The sequence below is a fragment of the Ranitomeya variabilis genome, chromosome 2, assembly GCF_051348905.1.
Source record: "Ranitomeya variabilis isolate aRanVar5 chromosome 2, aRanVar5.hap1, whole genome shotgun sequence".
Lineage (NCBI taxonomy): Eukaryota > Metazoa > Chordata > Amphibia > Anura > Dendrobatidae > Ranitomeya > Ranitomeya variabilis.
The window spans coordinates 1,051,576,450-1,051,597,030 of NC_135233.1; the positions used below are offsets into that span (position 1 = coordinate 1,051,576,450).

General features: G+C 44.9%; 1 protein-coding gene across 2 annotated transcripts in view; it reads right to left on the reverse strand.

The window, feature by feature from the left end:
• The window catches only part of SMC6 (structural maintenance of chromosomes 6), a 120,382-nt gene that overhangs the window by 21,180 nt on the left and 78,621 nt on the right, over positions 1 to 20,581 (reverse strand). For both annotated transcript variants that reach the window (XM_077291470.1, XM_077291469.1), the window contains exons 18-19: positions 12,681 to 12,816; positions 11,421 to 11,501 (exon numbers count right to left, since the gene is read on the reverse strand). In XM_077291470.1, the coding sequence (XP_077147585.1) occupies positions 11,421 to 11,501; positions 12,681 to 12,816 (217 nt within the window). The remainder of the gene's footprint in view (positions 1 to 11,420; positions 11,502 to 12,680; positions 12,817 to 20,581) is intronic.

Below are 20,581 nucleotides of genomic sequence, written 5' to 3' on the forward strand. Positions count from 1 at the left end.
TAGCGGCAAAGGATGGAAAAAGTGACGCTCCTGTAGCCTCGAAGACAGAGCGAGCTAGGTAATCAATTTGACGGTCAGAGGGGTTTTTGACTGAAGAACCTTCAAACAAAGAAAGGAGCGTTTTGGAGGCGAGATGCGATACGGCAGGGTCCACTGAGGGAGACTGTAGCCAGTCCTTCATTAGTTCCTGAGCAAAGGGGTATTTGGACTCAATAGACTTTTGACCCGTCAAACATTTATCGGGCCGGTCCCTGTGTTTCTGGACAATGTCCCTAAATTCAGGATGAGTGAGTGACGAATACTTTTTGGACACGTTTTGTCTTTTTAAAAGACATGACATGTTCCTGAGTGGATACGGATTCCACGTCCACCTTCAGGGCCTTGTTGACCGCCTCAATAAGAGAATCAAGAGTCTCTTGAGAAGTCGAGGAATCCTGGACTAAAGATGCATCGGACTTGGATTCAGAGTCATGTGCATTACGGTTCTCAGGAGAAGGGGAACGAGAATTTGAGATAGCAGAAGCTGAAGCACAAGCACGGCCGTGCTCAGGGGACACGACATGGGTCCGTTTTCTGGAGCCCTGAGCACTTAGAGACCGAGTACGCCCCTTGCTGGTGGATGGATCCATACCGTCGCCAGAGTCCTCTGCGGTAGGCAAAATGGCGTTCTTACTTAAAGAGGGACCCCAGAGAGAATCTATTGCCCTGGCCACGGAAGCCATAGAACGTGACAGGGAAGCAGCCCACTCAGGGGGACTAAGCTCCGCAGGGTCAGGGGCGGCATTGGTGGCGGCGGCTTTACACAGGCCGGATCACAATCCGCACATAACGGGGTATTGTGAGCTCGGGGCAAGGCAGTATTACAAGTGGCACATGAGGTAAAAAACACTGTGTGCTTGTTAACCTTTTTGGCCTCTTTGGGGATAGACATAGTGTGTCTTTAAAGGTAAGGGCCAGATAGGCAGGGTATGTGCTTGCAGAGAAGGGGTTAAGCTCTCCTGGTACAGCTTACCCACGGTCCGGTGCCTGTGTCCCCCCCAGGGAGGAATAGGACAGCAGAAGAGATTAGCGGCACCTTCGGAGCTGTCAGTCGGTCAGCGTTTGATGCTGTCCCCGCAGACGTGGAGTATCAACATGGCCCCCGAGATTTGCAGGGCGCTTCTCGTTCCCAAACGAGAAGCGCCGAGATAGTGGGCGGAGCTTTGGCGGTGGGCCGACCGCTCCCTAGTCCGGCTGAAAAGCCGGGGACTAAATTTCTTCTGGCCAGCGGCACCTGTCCCCGGGGGCCAGGACCGCACCTTCCGATGCAGGCAGTGCGAGGAAGGAACATACTCACAGCAATCAGTGCAGGAATGCAGCGCCTCCTTTGCTGCGAGAGTGAGAGCTCAATCCATCCTTCCTGGGTCGGGGGATGGAGAGCACCCTCCGTCCATCTTCACCACAAGGGACTTACAGATTTCGTGGGGACTGCAGTGACGCCATCAGGTGGGGGCCTTAGTGATGTGTTAGGGCCCAGGAGAGGGACATAAGAGCCAGAACTCTATGTGCTCGCCATCTTACAGGGGGAAGATCGGGACCGTAAAGGAACCATCTCCCAAGCATAGATTAGGTGTGCCCCAGTCGTCGCAGGAGAGGGTACAGGGAGGTATACTCCGCGTGTTCGCCTGTTGATGGTTTGGGGAAGAGCGGACCCTTGAAAGGAATCAGTCGCCCCCTTCACTCCATTAAAAAATAAAAATTTACAGAAAAGAAAATAAACGTTGGGTCTGTTTCAGTGCCTCCTACAGACACTAAGCAAGAACTGGTTGAATATTGACCAGGAGAGGGTGTATACTGCAGGGGAGGAGTTAATCTGTGTTAACTTATTGTTCTCCTAGTGGCAGCAACATAACACCCATGGTCCTGTGTCCCCCAATGAGGTGTAGGAGAAAAACTATTTTATAGAAAAAATAATTATTTTTGCATTGCTTTATTCTGAGGGCTATAACATTTTTCTGCCGATGGAGCTGTATGGAGGCTTGTTTTTTGGGGACAAGATGACGTTTTCAGCGGTAACATTATTTATATTCTTTTTTTTAATCGCGTTTTATTGCACTTTTGGTTCAGCGGTATGATGAAAAACTTTCGAATTTGCAAGAAGTAATAAAAAATGCTTCAAAACATTCTCTCATTATTCTAGCATTTGGCAAATTTTAATAATTATGGTAATCCTAATTGACCTAAAACGGGAAAGGTTTATTCCGATTTCATTTCTGATATTGAGGAAAAACATGCATGTGTGTCTTTTCATATACAGTGTGTCCGTAAAGTCATGGTGCACTTTTGACCAGTCACTGGAAAGCAACAAAAAAAAACCGATAGAGATGTGAAATCAGCTCCAAATAAAAGAAAAACTCTCCCAGTTTCATAACTATTCAGTGCAGTTCGATGTGGGGTCCATTTGTTGCCCTACACAGATCCAAACGATAGTGAAGTTCTTGCCACACACTGGTAAGGACGTCTGGTGTAACAGAGTGAACAACGTCTACGATTCTCTGTTTTATGGAAGGTTGCCACATCGCTAAACACAATCTTCTGCAAAAATCTTGCATCATTGTCAATCTCATGAAGCATATCTGTAGCAAACGCACATCGTTTGGGTCTATCCGCCGGTTTGATAGTGTGCAACAGCTGCAATTTGTACCCTGTGAAACAGAGACGTTTCTTTAACACCTTATGAACTGTAGTCTTGCTTAGGTGTAATTGTCGAGAACACGCACGGATTTTTTTAGGGCCCCTTAGGCAGCTATCCCGTACAGCCTCTCTACAGACTCGTCACTGACTGATTGCCTACCAGAACGGGGTTTTTCCACCAAACTGCTGGTTTCCTTCAACTGCTTATCCCACCAAGTAATGTTAGTCCTATGTGGTGGCGCTTCGTTATAAAGGCGACGATATTCATGTAGCACTTTGGTCACGGATGTGAATTTAGCGAGCCACAGAACACACTGAACCTTTCCTCTGTAACGTCCACATCTCGACTGGCATGGAAAAGCACACAGCTGGCATAAGCCAGACCTTGCAGTGTATTATCAGAGTTCAGTTTATCAGGGGTTAATCTGACTGGGGTTTGTGCTGTTTGATTGGTTCTTGTTCTCTCCTCATGAATAGGTCTGATATGATTGGGCCAGAGAAAGGGCACCAAAAGTGCGCCATGACTATAAGGACACACTGTAGTGTATGTAAACATATATTAATATATATACAGGTGCATCTCACAAAATTAGAATATCATCAAAAAGTAAATATATTTAAGTTCTTTAATATAAAAAGTGAATCTCATTATGTAGAGTCTTTACAAACAGAGTTATCTATTTCAAGTGTCTATTCCTGTTAATGTTGATGATTGTGGCTTAACCCCTTTCTGACCTCGGACGGGATAGTACGTCCGAGGTCAGAACCCCTGCTTTGATGCGGGCTCCGGCGGTGAGCCCGCATCAAAGCCGGGATATGTCAGCTGTTTTGAACAGCTGACATGTGCCCGCAATAGCGACGGGTGGAAACGCGATCCACTCACCACTATTAACTAGTTAAATGCCACTGTCAAACGCTGACAACGGCATTTAACCGGCGCTTCCGGCCATCGTCACATGATCGGGGGTCAGCGATGCGTCTGCATAGTAACCATAGAGGTCCTTGAGACCTCTATGGTTGCTGATGCCGGATTGCTATGAGCGCCACCCTGTGGTCGGCACTCATAGCAATGCAGGAATTCAGCTACATAGGAGCGATCTTATGATCGCTCCCATGTAGCTGAGCTGATCAACTTGTGCCAGCTTCTAGCCTCTCATGGAGGCTATTGAAGCATGGCAAAAGTAAAAAAGTAAAAAAAAAAAAAAATGTGAAAAAAATAAAAAAAATATGAAAGTTTAAATCACCCCCCATTCAAAATAAAACAATAATAAAAAAAAAATAAAACCTACATATATTTGGTTTCGCCGCGTTCAGAATCGCCCGATCTATCAATAAAAAAAGGATTAACCTGATCGCGAAATGGCGTAGCGAGAAAAAAATTTGATACGCCAGATTAACATTTTTTTGGTCGCCACGACATTGCATTAAAATGCGATAACGGGCGATCAAAAGAACATATCTGTACAAAAGTGGTATCAATAAAATGACAGCTTGGAACACAAAAAAATAAGCCCTCACTTGACCCCAGATCACGAAAAATGGAGACGGTATGGGTATCGGAAAATGGTGCAATTTTTTTTTTTTTCTTTTTAGGAAAGTTTGCAATTTTTTTTCACCACTTAGATAAAAGAGAACCTAGACATGTTTGGTGTCTATGAACTCGTAATGACCTGGAGAATCATAATGACAAGTCGGTTTTAGCATTTAGTGAACCTAGCAAAAAAGCTTAACAAAAAACAAGTGTGTGATTGCACTTTTTTTTGCAATTTCACCGCACTTGGGACTTTTTTTCCCGTTTTCTAGTACACGACATGGTAAAACCAATGATGTCGTTCACAAGTACAACTCGTTTCGCAAAAAATAAGCCCAACATGGCCATATTGATTGAAAAATAAAAAAGTTATGATACTGGGAAGGAGGGGAGCGAAAAACTAACACGGAAAAACGGAAAATCCCAAGGTCATGAAGGGGTTAAAGTCAATGAAAACACAAAAGTCATTATCTGAATAAATTAGAATACTTTATAACACCAGCTTGAAAAATTAGTTTAAAATCCGAAATGTTGGCCTACTGAAATGTATGTTCAGTAAATGCACGCAACACTTGGTCAGGACTCCTTTTGCATCAATTACTGCATCAATGCGGCATGGAGGCGATTGGCCTGTGGCACTGCTGAGGGGTTATGGAAGCCCAGGTTGCTTTGATAGCAGCCTTCAGCTCATCTGCATTGTTGGGTCTGGTGTCTCATCTTTCTCTTGACAATACCCCATAGAGTATCTATGTGGGTTAAGGTCAGGCGAGTTTGCTGCCAATCAAGCCCAGTGATACTGTTGTTTGTAAACCAGGTATTAGTAATTTTAGCAGTGTGGACAGGTGCCAAGTCCGGCTGGAGAATGAAATTTCCATCTCCAGAAAGCTTGTCGGCAGAGGGAAGCATGAAGTGCTCTGACATTTCCTGGTAGACGGCTGCACTGACTTTGGTCTTGATAAAACACAGTGGACCTACACCAGCAGATGACATGGCTCCCCAAACCATCACTGATTGTGGAAACTTCACACTAGACCTCCAGCAGCTTGGATTGTGGCCTCTCCACTCTTCCTCCAGACTCTGGGACTTAATTTCCAAATGAATTGCAAAATGTACCTTCATCTGAACACAACACCTTGGACCACTGAGCAACAGTCCAATTCTTTTTCTCATTGGCCCAGGTAAGACGCTTCTGGCGTTGTCTATTGGTCATGAGTGGCCTGACAAAAGGAATGTGACACTTGTAGCCCATGTCCTGGATACGTCTGTGTGTGTTGGCTCTTGACGAAATAGTCTATATGACCCACCCCAAAATAAATCTCAAAAGAATATCTGACTAATTAGCAAGGAGAGACGATATAAAATAAAACATAACTTTTAATCTATAATTAAAAACAAAACTGGATAAATCACAACAAACAAACCAAAACGATAAAGAGCAAGTGCTGAATAAGGTTACCAGTGCTCAATTATAAATCATTTGGTCTCACCACTTCTGTAGTAGTTCTCTGCCGGTTGCAGATACGCAGGAGCCCAGTGTTAACCAGAAAAAATCTAGAAAGGGGAGAGGGGGGGAGATTCTAATATCCCCTGTTGTGCCCATGTTTCGCTCCTGCCCTTTCAAGGACTGTCCCCACATAAGGCTACCAAGATGTACCCCCAAGATGATGTCTAAGCTCCGTACACGTTTCCTCCCCCATTCAGGTCATTCATCAGGGAAGAAAGATATATGTGTGGGAAAATTAAGAGTTCCTGCATTGGCAGGAAACAATGATCTTAGGACTGGCTAGTTTAAGCCAACACCTGTTCTCATAAAGCCGGGTACATAACCATCCTGGTCAGTATGCCCCTCTTAAATAAACTTCCACTTACCCCCATGAAAACCGGCGTCTATTGTCACTTCCAGTGTTTGGACCACACATTGAAGTGCAAGTCCACTGGAAGTGGCTCTTGAAGCAATGACTCCAGCAGCAGTCCACTCCTTGTGAATCTCCTCCAAATGTTTGAATGGCCTTTTCTTAATCCTTTCAAGGCTGCGGTTATCCCAGTTGCTTGTGCACCTTTTTCTACCACACGTTTTACTTCCACTCAACTTTCCATTAATATGCTTAGATACCGCACTCTGAACAGCCAGTTTTTCTTTAGCAATGACCTTTTGTGGCTTACCCTCCTTGTGGAGTGTGTCACTGACTGCCTTCTGGACATCTGTCACGTCAGCAGTCTTCCCCATGATTGTGGAGGCTACTGAAACAGACTAAGGGACCTTTTTAAATGCTTAGGAAGCCTTTACAGGTGTTTTTTTTTTAATTATTCAAATTTACTGAGATAATAGTTTTTTGGTTTTCATTGGCTGTCTGCAGAATTCTTCTGCCAAGACTCGCATCCGCTGACGCCTGAGTGAACATTATAGTGCTTTGCAAAGGTATGTAAACTGGACCAAGTTGCAGCTTTACAGACCTGCTCAGCAGTAACCTGATGCCGAATGGCCCAAGAAGCCCCCACCGCCTGAGTGGAGAGCGCTCTGATCCCTGCTGGGATGGGCTGACTCGGTAGGACTCCTGGATGGTGGAACGAATCCACCTGGCTATCGTGGCCTTAGAAGCGGCAAGACCCTTCCTGTGACCTTCCGAGAGAATGAACAGAGCACTGTTCTTCTGAAGGATGCCATCCTTGAGAAGTACCTTCGCAGAGCTCTGACCAGGTCCAGAGTGTGGAGAGCTCTTTCAACTCTGTGAATAGGGGCCAGACAAAAGGAAGAACAATGTCCTCATTAAGATGGAAGGATGAAACAATCTTTGGCAAAAAGCATGGCGACGGGCCTGAGGACAACCTTGTCCTGATGGAAATTAAGGAAAGGTGCCCGGCAGGATAAGGTGGCTAATTCCAAAACCCTTCTAATCGATGTGATCGTCACAAGGAAGGCAACCTTCCAGGACAGAAAGGTCAGCGAAATGTCCTGAAGCAGTTCAAAGGGATGTTCCTGAAGAGCACTTAGCACCAAGTTGAGGACCCAAGGCACTGAAGGCATGCGATAGGGAGGAGCGATATGTGACTCCCCCTGCAGAAGAGTTCTAACCTGAAGTCGTGACGCGATGCGTCTCTGAAATAGGACCGAAAGGGCGGAGATTTGGCCCTTCAGAGAGAGCAGAGTGCCAGCCCTGAGTCCAGAACGGCCTGTAGGAACTCTAAAATGGTGGGAACTGAGAAGAGAGGAGAAAGACCACGCTCCTTGCACCAAGCAAAAAATGTCTTCCTGGTACGACGATAGATGCGTACCGATGAGGTTTTACAGGCACTAATCATGGTGGAAATGACCTGTTGCGAAAACCCTGCCTGGGATAAGACCCAGGATTCAATGGCCACGCCATTAAACACAGGGCCCCTGAGTTCTGGTGGTATATGGGGCCCTGGGAGAGTAGATCTGGTCAATCCAGCAGTCTCCAGGGTATGTTGGCGATGAGGCGTACCAACTCTGTGAACCTTTGCCCGGCGAGGCCAATAGGGAGCGACCAGGATCACTGGTACACCTTCTGCCTTGATTTTCCTGATTACTCTGGGGAATAACGGTAGAGGAAGAAAAATGTACGGAAGGCGGAACTGGCCCCATGAAAGAACCAGAGAGTCGACACCGATGGCTCTTGGATCTCGAGACCTCGCTATAAACTGGGAAACCTTGGCATTCAGTCTGGACGCCATGAGGTCCTCGTGGAAAAAGGTTTAAAAGGTTTAAAAAGTAAAAAGGTAGAAAAATAAAAATTAAATACAGGTATTTTCTGAATAGCAGACCCCAGTGTGCCTCCTATGGACACTAAGCATGAACTGGTTCTATCAGGAGTCAGAGGGCGGTGTATACTGCAGAGGAGAAGCTAACTTTTTTGTATTCACTTAGTGTCAGCCTCCTAGCGGCAGCAGCATACACCCACGGTCCTGTGTCCCCCAGTGTGGCGAAGGAGAAATAAGTATTTGATCCCTTGCTGATTTTGTACGTTTTCCCACTGACAAAGACATGAAAGTCTATAATTTTAATGGTAGGTTAATTTTACCATTGAGAGATAGAATATCAAAAATAAAATCCAGAAAATCTAATTTTATAAATTATATAAATTTATTTGAATGTTGCAGTGAGAAACAAGTATTTGATCCCCTACGAACCATTAAGAGTTTTTCGCTCCTACAGACCAGTTAGACGCTCCTAATCAACTTGTTACCTGCATTAAAGACAGCTGTCTTACATAATCACCTTTATAAGAGACTCCTGTCCACAGACTCAATCAGTCAGACTCTAACTTCTACAACTTGGGCAAGACCAAAGAGCTTTCTAAGGATGTTAGGGACAAGATCATAGACCTGCACAAAGCTGGAATGGGCTATAATACCATAAGTAAGACACTGGGTGAGGAGGAGACAACTGTTGGTGCAACAGTAAGAAAATGGAAGAAATACAAAATGACTGTCAATCGAAATCGATATGGGGCACCATGCAAAATCTCACCTCGTGGGGTATCATTGATCATGAGGAATGTGAGAGATCAGCCTAAAACTACACGGGGGGGGGGGGGGACGACACACTTGGTAATGATCTCAAGGCAGCTGGGACCACAGTCACCAAAAAAAACATTGCTAACACACTACGCAGTAAAGGTTTAAAATCCTGCAGTGCCCACAAGGTCCCCCAGCTCAAGAAGGCACATGTGCAGGCCCATCTGAAGTTTGCCAATGAACACCTGGAAGATTCTGTGAGTGATTGGGAGAAGGTGCTGTGGTCAGATGAGACAAAAATTGTGGTCTTTGGCATTAACTCAACTCGCCATGTTTGTAAGAAAAGAAATGCCTATGACCCAAAGAACACCGTCCCCACTGTCAAACATGGAGGTGGAAACATTATGTTTTGGGGGTGTTTCTCTGGTAAGGCCACAGGACTACTTCACGGCATCAATGAGAGAATGGATGGAGCCATGTACCGTAAAATCCTGAGTGACAACCTCTCAGCAAGACAATGACTTCTTCCAGCAAGACAATGACCCAAAACATACAGCCAAGGCAGCAAAGGAGTGGCTCGAAAGGAAGCACATTAAGGTCATGGAGTGGCCTAGCCAGTCTCCAGACCTCAATCCCATAGAAAACGTATGGAGGGAGTTGAAGCTCCGAGTTGCCAAGCGACAGCCTCAAAATCTTAATGATTTAGAGATGATCTGCAAAGAGGAGTGGGCCAAAATTCCTCCTGATATGCGCAGACCTCATTATCAACTACAAAAAATGTCTGACTGCTGTGCTTGCCAACAAGGGTTTTGCTACCAAGTATTAAGTCTTGTTTGTCAGAGGAATCAAATACTTATTTTTCACAGCAAAATACAAATAAATTTATCGGTATATAAATTATACAATGTAATTTTCTGGATTTCATTTTTGATATTCTATCTCTCAATCTTAAAATTAACCTACCCTTAAAATTATAGACTGTTCATGTATATATACACTGCTCAAAAAAATAAAGGGAACACTAAAATCCCACATCCTAGATATCACTGAATGAAATATTCCAGTTGTAAATCTTTATTCATTACATAGTGGAATGTGTTGAGAACAATAAAACCTAAAAATGATCAACGTAAATCACAACTAATATCACACGGAGGTCTGGAGTTGGAATGATGCTCAACATAAAAGTGGAAAATGAAGTTACAGGCTGATCCAACTTCAGTGGAAATGCCTCAAGAAAAGTAAATGATGCTCAGTAGTGTGTGTGGTCTGTATGATCTCCCTACAACGCCTGGGCATGCTCCTGATGAGGCGGCGGATGGTCTCCTGAGGGATCTCCTCCCAGACCTGGACTAAAGCATCCACCAACTCCTGGACAGTCTGTGGTGCAACGTGACGTTCGTGGATGGAGCGAGACATGATGTCCCAGATGTGTTCAAAAGGATTTAGGTCTGGGGAACGGGCGGCCCAGTCCATAGCTTCAATGCCTTCATCTTGCAGGAACTGCTAACACACTCCAGCCACATGAGGTCTGGCATTGTCCTGCATTAGGAGGAACAGAGGGCCAACTGCACCAGCATATGGTCTCACAAGGGGTCTGAGGATCTCATCTCGGTACCTAATGGCAGTCTACCTCTGGCGAGAACATGGAGGGCTTTGCTGCCCTCCAAAGAAATGCCACCCCACACCATTACTGACCCACTGCCAAACCGCTCATGCTGAAGGATGTTAGAGGCAGCAGATCGCTCTCCACGACTCTGTCACATCTGTCACATGTGCTCAGTGTGAACCTGCTTTCATCTGTGAAGAGCACAGGGCGCCAGTAGCGAATTTGCCAATCCTGGTGTTCTGTGGCAAATGCCAAGCGTCCTGCACGGTGTTGGGCTGTGAGCAAAACCCCCCCATCTGTGGACGTCGGGCACTTAGACCATACTTATGGAGTCTGTTTCTAACCGTTTGTGCAGACAAATGCACATTTGTGGCCTGCTGGAGGTCATTTTGCAGGGCTCTGGCAGTGCTCCTCCTTGCACAAAGGCTGAGGTAGCGGTCCTACGGCCCCCTCCATGTCTCCTGGTGTACTGGCCTGTCTCCTGGTAGCGCCTCCAGCCTCTACCCTGACACAGTAAACCTTCTTGCCACAGCTCGCATTGATGTGCCATCCTGGATGAGCTGCTACCTGAGCTACTTGTGTGGGTTGTCGAGTCGGTCTCATGCTACCACAAGTGTAAAAGCACAACCAACATTCAAAAGTGACCAAAACATCAGCCAGAAAGCATTGGTACTGAGATGTGGTCTATGGTCCCTACCTGCAGAACCACTCCTTTATTGAGGGTGTCTTGATAATTGCCAATAACTTCCATCTGTTGTCTATTCCATTTGCTCAACAACATGTGAAATGGATTGTCAAACAGTGTCGCTTCATAAGTGGACAGTTTGGTTCCACAGAAGTTTGACTTACTTGGAGTTATATTTTGTTGCGTAATTTATTTTTTGAGCAGTGTATACGTATATATATATATATATATATATATATATATATATATATATATATATATATATATAGATATATATAGATATATATAGATATATACATACATATACATACATACATATATACACACACATATGTACACACATACACTAGTATGAATCCTTTTTAGATCCCCTGCCAGAAGAGTTACTCCCTGCTAAATTAAATCATTCATTAAAAGAAGGGCAAATAAAAAAAAGAAACATTTACCAATGTAGCAATGTCGATGGACGGTTGCTCCTCCACGTTCTCCAGTTCTGTTATCCGAGCATTGGCTTCTCTGATATGGATCTACACGGGAATTGAATACACAATATTGTTACAAATGCAATAAATGTGCAGGACATACCAATATTGAACACAGTGAGTGTGCCTAAGGCTACACACTGACATGGCACAACACACGGGCAAAAATGATTCACATCGCAGCACAATGCTAGTGAATGGAGTTTTGTTGTGACTCTCAAGCTGTCACGGTTGCAAAAAACGTCAAAATAATAATATATTAAAAAAAAAAAAAAAGTACACTTCTGGTAACATGAGGATTGCAATGCAACTGAATTCACCAACACTGCAACATAGTGCAATGGTGTGAGGTCGCTGTTTGGTCAGACTTGCCGATTACAGAGGCGTGCTTTTACTGTCAGTCTCATAGACAATGAATGGGGCAGAGTTGCGAATGCTCGACCTCCGATCCAATTAGACCGGGCTCTGCACAGCCTGATTCCCGGGATCGTTAGGCGCCCAAGTGATAGCACCCACAGCAATTATTGATTTATCCCGTATACTAGGGATAATTAATAACTTTCAATTGTGGGAATAATCCTTCAGGCTCAGTTCCCATGAGGAGTATTTAGTGAGGTTTTCATGTTGCAGATTTTCTGCACCACTCTCTGCAAATTAAGTTACTTGAATTTTTTTTCATTCATTCTTGTCTCTTTTTGGCATATTAATAACCTGCTTTGTTTTTGATGCCTCGAGGTATTTGGCTTTGATGAAACTTTATTGAGACAGTTGTGTCTGAATTAAACACTTTTTTTTTTTTTACCTGCGGATTTTCTGCATCTAATGCAATTCTATGGGGACTCATGGGACTGATCAGGTCTTACTATGGTTTCTCTGACACGCCAGAGCATTTCAGAGTGAAGCCTGTCTGTGGCTGGAGCAGCATGAACCTAATGACCTGATTACTACAAATTTACCCTGAAGTCTCCCCATATGAAGTGCTGCCCCAAACAAGATGGAGAATTTAGCAGCGGGATCCTGTCTTGTGCTGGGCACCTTGGAGCAAGACACGTTTTCAGTCTCCGCATATAATACAGGACCGGCAGCGATGTCAGAGGGGCTATATTGGTAGGGTGCTAGAATATAGGACATGCAGGTCTGATTGATAACAACGACGCGGGACATTACTGTCTGTATGTCAATCGCACAGACTGATACACAGTGACAAAAGATTACATAACTTGCCTGTATTCTCTTCTTTGTGTCATGATGTTGGTGGAGCAAGCCTTCATTTTTCCTGATGTCGGTGTCTATGGCACGTACCTGCTGCTGAATAGTGGAAAAATTAGACGAAATTTCACTAACTTCTCTCTCCAGTTGACTGCAGAAAAAAAAAAAAGAAGAAGAATACATTATTATCAGTCACCTTTGCACAGTATGAGAACTGAGACCATATGCTCCTGATCAAATAGTTTAGATAATTGGCTGGATGTAATATGTATGGAACTGTTGAGGAGAGCCATAAGATCAAATACTTAATTAACCTCAACACACAAGGTAATTGAGGGAAGCAACCCATAACATGTATTGTTTAACCTTACATAAGTTTTCCTCAGACAAAGTAGGACACTTAAGATGGCTGCCATCTCCTCTACCAGAGCCGTGTGCTCTGGTATCCAAGATGAACAATGAAGACACTGAAGATGGCCGCCATTTCCTGTTTTAGCATGCCGCATGGTCTGGTATCCAAGATGACGCCCATCCTGATGACCTCATGGATCCACCCACAGCGACGCCCACCCTGATGACCTCACGGACCAACCCACCTGATGACCTCATGGATCCGCCCATGGACTTGCTCATGCCCAACCCACTAACCAATGGAATACATCCGATCACTCCCATTTTAGAGCTAACCGAGCCCCCTTACAGGAGATATATAACATTGTGTTTTCACTAATAAATTCCCTTCTTGGAGCGGAGCCACACATTGATCAAGGAGAGTTACAGCTGACTGTGCCTGGTGTATTTCTTTAGTGCACATGATCAATATCCATTAGGCCAGGAGTAGGCAACTAGAGAATTGAACATTTATATTAATTGTTCAACCCTAATATTTGGCCGCCCAACCTGGGGCCAGCAGAGGAGAGCCCTGAACCCTGTAAAACCGGCGGGTGGAACGGCTGGATGCACTGAGTACCCCGAATCTGGAGACTGATCACCTCTTTAACAGAACACGGTAAGTCTGCTGATTTTTTATAATCTGTAGTCTTTACCTGTGTCTTTCGGGGTATCCTGTGCAGATTGCCTGACCGTGTCCGGTTTTCTTGGTATCTGTAAGACGGCAGAAAGGGTATCTCCGCTGCTGGTCATTTAATTGCAAGAACCGTCACATGTTTTAGTTGCCTACTGCCTGTTACATGTTGTGAAGAGGGGAGATGAATAGTAGTTAGAAAAAAGTGTTTACAGAGGGCTAGAGGCAAGTGATAAAACAGGAAAAACGGGTTTTTACACTGGTAGTTAGGAGAAGCATTGTGTTTGGAACAGGACAGGTTTCTAGGAAGCAAGTGTTTACAGAAAGAAAAGCATGTGGTAGGACGGGAAAAACAAGTTTGTTTTTTTTAGGGAAGGAAAGCAAGCAAGTGTAGAAAAATAATTTTTGTCTGTGGTATACGGTTGTCGCCTGTGATAAGATTTTCAGTTCTGTACAAGAGAGACTAGGACCTGGAGTGAATTGACTCGGCCTAGGAAGGCCCGGTAAAGCTTGGAGCGAATTGGCTCAGTTCGGGCATAATAAATTGTGTAGCGGCTCATTGAAACTTGGAGCGAATTGGCTCAGTTCGAGCCAATTAAATTTATAGTTTTTTCTTTTTTTTGCCCCGTGACATCGAGTGAGTTGACTCTGCACGGGGACCGGTAAGTTAGGGAGCAATTTGACAAAGTAGGGAAGAATTGGTTTGTAAAGTACGGAGCACGGAAGTCAGACAGGGACCACGTGACAAGAAGCAATAGGAACTGAGTACTGCAGACTCAGTTCCCTTTAGAATCTCAGGTTTGAGTCATCTCCCCCGTCTTATTGTTTGTTTGGTGTTTGTTATCTTGATAGATAGATATATATATACTGTGTATCTATAGAAAGATGGAGAAATTAATGCAGTTCTGCCGTATAGGCACTAAGCCAAATTCAGATGGCAAGTTAGACTCATGCACACTAGTGGAAATTGTGTGGAATGCCAGAAGGGGGGATGGTTACAGCCCCTGGAGTGTAAGCTTGTCTTGAAAGAAAGAAAAGGTATCCTAGAAGATAATGGATTGTTGTCTATTGCTAGGGCAGGAGAGAGAGTCTCTGAAAGTCTGTATAAAAAAAAAAAAAAAAAAAAAGAAAGAAAGAAAAGGTATCCTAGAAGATAATGGATTGTTGTCTATTGCTAGGGCAGGAGAGAGAGTCTCTGAAAGTCTGTATAAAAAAAAAATAATAAAAAAAAAAAATTGGAAATTGGGTAGAAGAGAAAAGGAATAGAAAGAATAGCGTTTTGACCTATGTGTATTACAAAAATATATCCTGTGAGCGGCCACCACCGTATAATGGTGGCCCAGAGCCATGTGGTAAATGTAATGGTGGCCATTTTGTTAATGGCGAATGTGTTAAATGTAAAAGCAGCAAAAATGGTGGCCCAGAGCCATGTGCTAAATGTAATGGCGGCCATCTTGGTGGTAAATACAATTCTGACGGCAGCCATCTTGTTGGTGGTAAATACAATTCTGACGGCGGCCATCTTGTTGGTGGTAAATACAATTCTGACGGCGGCCATCTTGTTGGTGGTAAATATAATTCTGATGGCGGCCATCTTGTTGGTGGTAAATATAATTCTGATGGCGGCCATCTTGTTGGTGGTAAATATAATTCTGATGGCGGCCATCTTGTTGGTGGTAAATATAATTCTGATGGCGGCCATCTTGTTGGTGGTAAATATAATTCTGATGGCGGCCATCTTGTTGGTGGTAAATATAATTCTGACGGCGGCCATCTTGTTGGTGGTAAATACAATTCTGACGGCGGCCATCTTGTTGGTGGTAAATATAATTCTGACGGCGGCCATCTTGTTGGTGGTAAATATAATTCTGACGGCGGCCATCTTGTTGGTGGTAAATATAATTCTGATGGCGGCCATTTCATGGATGGCAAATGTAATTCTGACGGCAGCTATGTTGTGGATGGCGAATGTGCTGCTCCTGGTGGTGAACATCTCAGATTAAGGCTACACGCCACATCACCAAATCCTTGTTACCCAGTAATGACCACTAACGGCCAATACTATATTCCTTCGGGAAGTGAACAGGCTTTACCCATGTTTCCTATCTCAGTTGTTTCCAATGGGGCACCAACCCTTTCCTCTATCACTCCTGTTGTGAATCCAGCAGTCCTCCCACCTGGATCGTCCCCAGCACCTACCCTTTCTACTGTCACTTCCACTGCCAATTTAGCCGCACACCCACATGAGATGCTCCAAGCAGCGGCCTCTCCTCCCAATGCTTCCACAACAGCACTTTCACGCAGCCTACATAACCCTATGCCCAGTACCTCACAGGCTGTCTCGCAGCCAAGCGCACACCTGTATGGGACGGTGGCGACTGTATCAAGGGGGGGCTCAATGTGGGAGGGGGATACCAATAGCACAGGAAGCACAAAGGGGAGGGAATGTTGGCAACCTATTTTTGAAAAAGAACTTCCTGAGGGACCCCTGGTAGTGGTGGGAAAGGGTGACATAACAACAATGGAGACAGACGCTATTGTTAATGCTGCCAATTCTCGGTTAGAGCACAATGGAGGTGTAGCTAGAGCTATAGTGGAAGCAGGAGGGGCGACTATTCAAGCTGACAGTCAAATCATTGTTGAGTCACGTGGGCAGATAGCTGTTGGGGACATAGCGGTGACTAAAGCTGGCAATCTTCCATGTAGAATGATCATACATGCTGTGACCCCTACTTATGACCCTATTCATCCAGACGTTAGTGCTCAACAACTTCGTGCAGCGATAACTCGCATTAATGAGAACAGGACTGTTAAAGCTTTTAAGACTGCTTGTGTCACCTGGACCCCACACCATGATACTGGAGCTGCCCAAATAGAGCTCCTCATTCCAAGACTCCTCCTGCTCCTCATATACAAGTGATTACATCTGCACTCCCGGTGCCATCTCTACTCCCGCCTCAGGTGCCACCGCCAACAGTGCCAATGCTCATGTCTGAGGAGCCCACCCTCTACGTCAAGTTTACACCCCAGCAGGCTGCTACTCTGTTGAACCAAGTTCTAGATCCAGAAAAACAGCCGATGCCTTTCTACAGGAGCATGGTGAGACATGGGACTCTGGTGTTGAGTTCTGCCAAGAACCTAAGACAAGGGCCTCGGATGAGTTGGCTGACCTATCAATTATTATTGTTGCCAAAGGTTTCCAGATGCCTCAAAGCTGATGCAGCCATTGTACGATGACCTCAAGACGTCAGCGTTTCCACTATGTACTAAATCCGTGGAAGCTTTCTACGCTCTTAAACAGGCCATACAGTCTGCACCAGCTCTTGGAATCCCAAATTATCAACTACCTTTTTACTTGTTTGTCAGTGAAGTAGCAGGACATGCTTCCGGAGTCCTAGCACAAAAACATGGGGGAAGAACAAGACCAATCGGCTACTACTCTGCCCGCCTGGACTCTGTGTCTCAAGCTTCCCCGACTTGCCTCAGAGCTGTTCATGCTGCACATATGCTTCTGGACAAAAATCCTGATATCATCTGAGGACATCCAGTTCTCTTAATGGCTCCACACGACATAATTGCTATTGTTGGAACCTAAACATCTGTTGGTACAGCATCATATGAGACTCCAACGTTGGCTCTTGGTTCCGGATAATGTCACTCTTGTCCGCTGCAGCATCTTCAAACTGTCCACGCTGCTTCCTCATTCCAGGGGGGATGTGGATGATACTGATGCTCTCGGAGAAGATGCCTCTACACACTCAGAGGATCATGACTGTCTTGAACAAATGCATGAAGAAGTAGCCTCCCAGAAAAACGTGTCTGAAGACCCACTCCCACATGCTGACGTGACGTTCTTCACTGATGGTTCCAGATTTGCAGATAAAACAGGAAGGTTCCATACGGGATATGCCGTGGTTACACATGACCTGATAATCTCAGCTGGATCGCTACCACCGCACATATCTGCACAAGAAGCGGAACTTAAAGCTTTGACGCTGGCTTGTCAGGAAGCGACGGAGAAGGTGGTCAACATCTACACGGATTCAAGATACGCTTTTGGAGTGGCTCATGACTTCGGCAGTATCTGGGCAGCCAGAGGATACCTAACGTCCAGTGGAACTCCTGTAAAACATGCTGCTATCATACAAGAACTTGTGGTCGCTCTGAATCTACCTTCAAGAGGTTGCAGTGATCGAGATCAAAGCTCACGGGAGACTGGATTCTCCAGAAGCAAGGGGGAATTTCTTTGCTGACAAAACAGCAAAAACCTATGCTGTGCATCCATTTGGGAAAGAAAAAGCAGCGGTGTACGTGTCACAAGACACTGAAGAAGGGACTAAAGGCTCTCTTATGAGGATCATCCATCTACATCAAGACAAGACATCAGATGATGAAAAGAAGTCATGGCAAGAAGGAGGAGCTAAAAAGGATGAAGATGGAGTCTGGAGGATGAACAAAAAGGTCTGTCTACCCCGTAATCTGTACCCTTCAGTGACAGAATGGGCACACGGTATCACCCACAGAGGCAAGAATCAGATGAATGACCTAATTTGGAAGACTTATATGGCACCTGGAATCTCTACTGTTACCCAAAAATATTGCAAGTCCTGCCTTGTGTGTGCAACATGCAATCCAGCACCGCCTCAGAAAGTTACTCAGAAACATTTGGCTAAACCACTTTATCCCTTTCAGAAAATTCAGATTGACCACATTCGAATGCCAAAAGTAGGGAAGTGCGAGTATGTACTGGTAGTGACTGACATGTTCTCAGGATGGCCCGAAGCCTATCCAGTAACCAACATGACTGCCAGAGTGACTGTTAAGAGACTGGTGACTGAAGTAGTCTGCAGATATGGGGTCCCAGAGGTAATTGAGAGTGACCAAGGACCTGCGTTCACTGCAGCACTGACTAAGGAACTATGGACATTGGTGGGAGCTGATTTGGGTTTACATACTCCATATCACCCACACAGCAGTGGGAAAGTAGAAACACTGAATGGCACCTTCAAAAATAAAATACTGAAAGCCAGTTAGGAGGTCAGACTTGGACAGACATTTTGCACGTTGCCTTATACTCAGTCAGAAACACTCCAAGGGGTCCCACTAAACTCACACCATACGAGATTCTTTTTGGGGGGGCCTCCAAGATTGGGTCAATATTTTCCACAACAGCTAGCCTTGGGAAGTGATACTCTTGTAAATTCTGTAATTGTTGTTACTAAAGAACTGTCAGTAACACATGTACGAGTTTTATCATCCATTCCAGGTCCAGATTCCAGTGACGGTACCCATACTTTCTAACCTGGTGACTACATGTTGGTAAAGAAGTGCATCAGAAAAGACATTCCTGGAGTCGAGATTTGAGGGTCCCTACCAAGTGCTCCTGACTACTCCTACTTCGGTCAGGATTGCTGTGCGCCTCCTGGATCCATCTCTCACATTATAAACTTGTTAGACAGTTAGGGACAGAGTAGGATCTGACCTGCTTGTCAAGTCCAGCTACAAAGGGAGGTTTTCCACAAGGGAAAACTTGTCTCAAACTGGTGAAAACTCCAATTCCCCCTCCCGGGCAAGACGGTCAGATCTAGGATGTGTACATCAGGGTTAGTCACATGTGTATTTTACTCTAAGTAACCATGGAGATTGGAGAGTAATAGATCCAGCAGGTTGGGAAGTCCCGAGGACACTGGTAACACGCTCCGATATACCTCCTCAGTATACCCATAATTGGTCACACATTCTCTGGTGTCTATAGCATCCATATTGTCATGAAGCCTCTGATGTCATAATAACACTTAACATCGATGGGTTAGGGAACCACGGTGGGATCAAGATAAAAGAAAAGGTTAATAAAGTATTTAGGGGGGACTGTTGAGGAGAGCCATAAGAACAAATACTTAATTAACCTCAACACACAAGGTAATTGAGGGAAGCAACCCATAACATGTATTGTTTAACCTTACATAAGTTTTCCTCAGACAAAGTAGGACACTTAAGATGGCTGCCATCTCCTCTACCAGAGCCGTGTGCTCTGGTATCCAAGATGAACAATGAAGACACTGAAGATGGCCGCCATTTCCTGTTTTAGCATGCCGCATGGTCTGGTATCCAAGATGACGCCCATCCTGATGACCTCATGGATCCACCCACAGCGACGCCCACCCTGATGACCTCACGGACCAACCCACCTGATGACCTCATGGATCCGCCCATGGACTTGCTCATGCCCAACCCACTAACCAATGGAATACATCCGATCACTCCCATTTTAGAGCTAACCGAGCCCCCTTACAGGAGATATATAACATTGTGTTTTCACTAATAAATTCCCTTCTTGGAGCTGAGCCACACATTGATCAAGGAGAGTTACAGCTGACTGTGTCTGGTGTATTTCTTTAGTGCACATGATCAATATCCATTAGGCCAGGAGTAGGCAACTAGAGAATTGAACATTTATATTAATTGTTCAACCCTAATAGAACGGTCTTGGGACAGTCATGACGTGTAATTGCTCGTCGTGCAGTTTAGGTCTGAGCGGATTTAGTATATGCATCTCTGCACTTTGTATAAGTGTCTCGTGGTGTAACCAACTATCTAGAAACATAAGATGGTAGATTCATCCGTACATGTGGTACACCCGTGATGCACATCCAATGTGCTTTCTAATTAGCAGTCAGCTTTTGGTGAGTTTTGTTGGTGGTTTAACCATTATGGCCAAGAATTAGAGTCCATGTTCACATAAGCTGATCGTCGATCAAGTCTTTAGCGATCAGCGGTCCTTTGAAAACTCGTTTACACAGCCAGAATGAAGTAAGCGATTTTTAATCAATGGCTCAGAGTGCACAGGCTGCTATGGATCTCGGCAGAGCGAGGCCTGGTAACACAGGGCGAT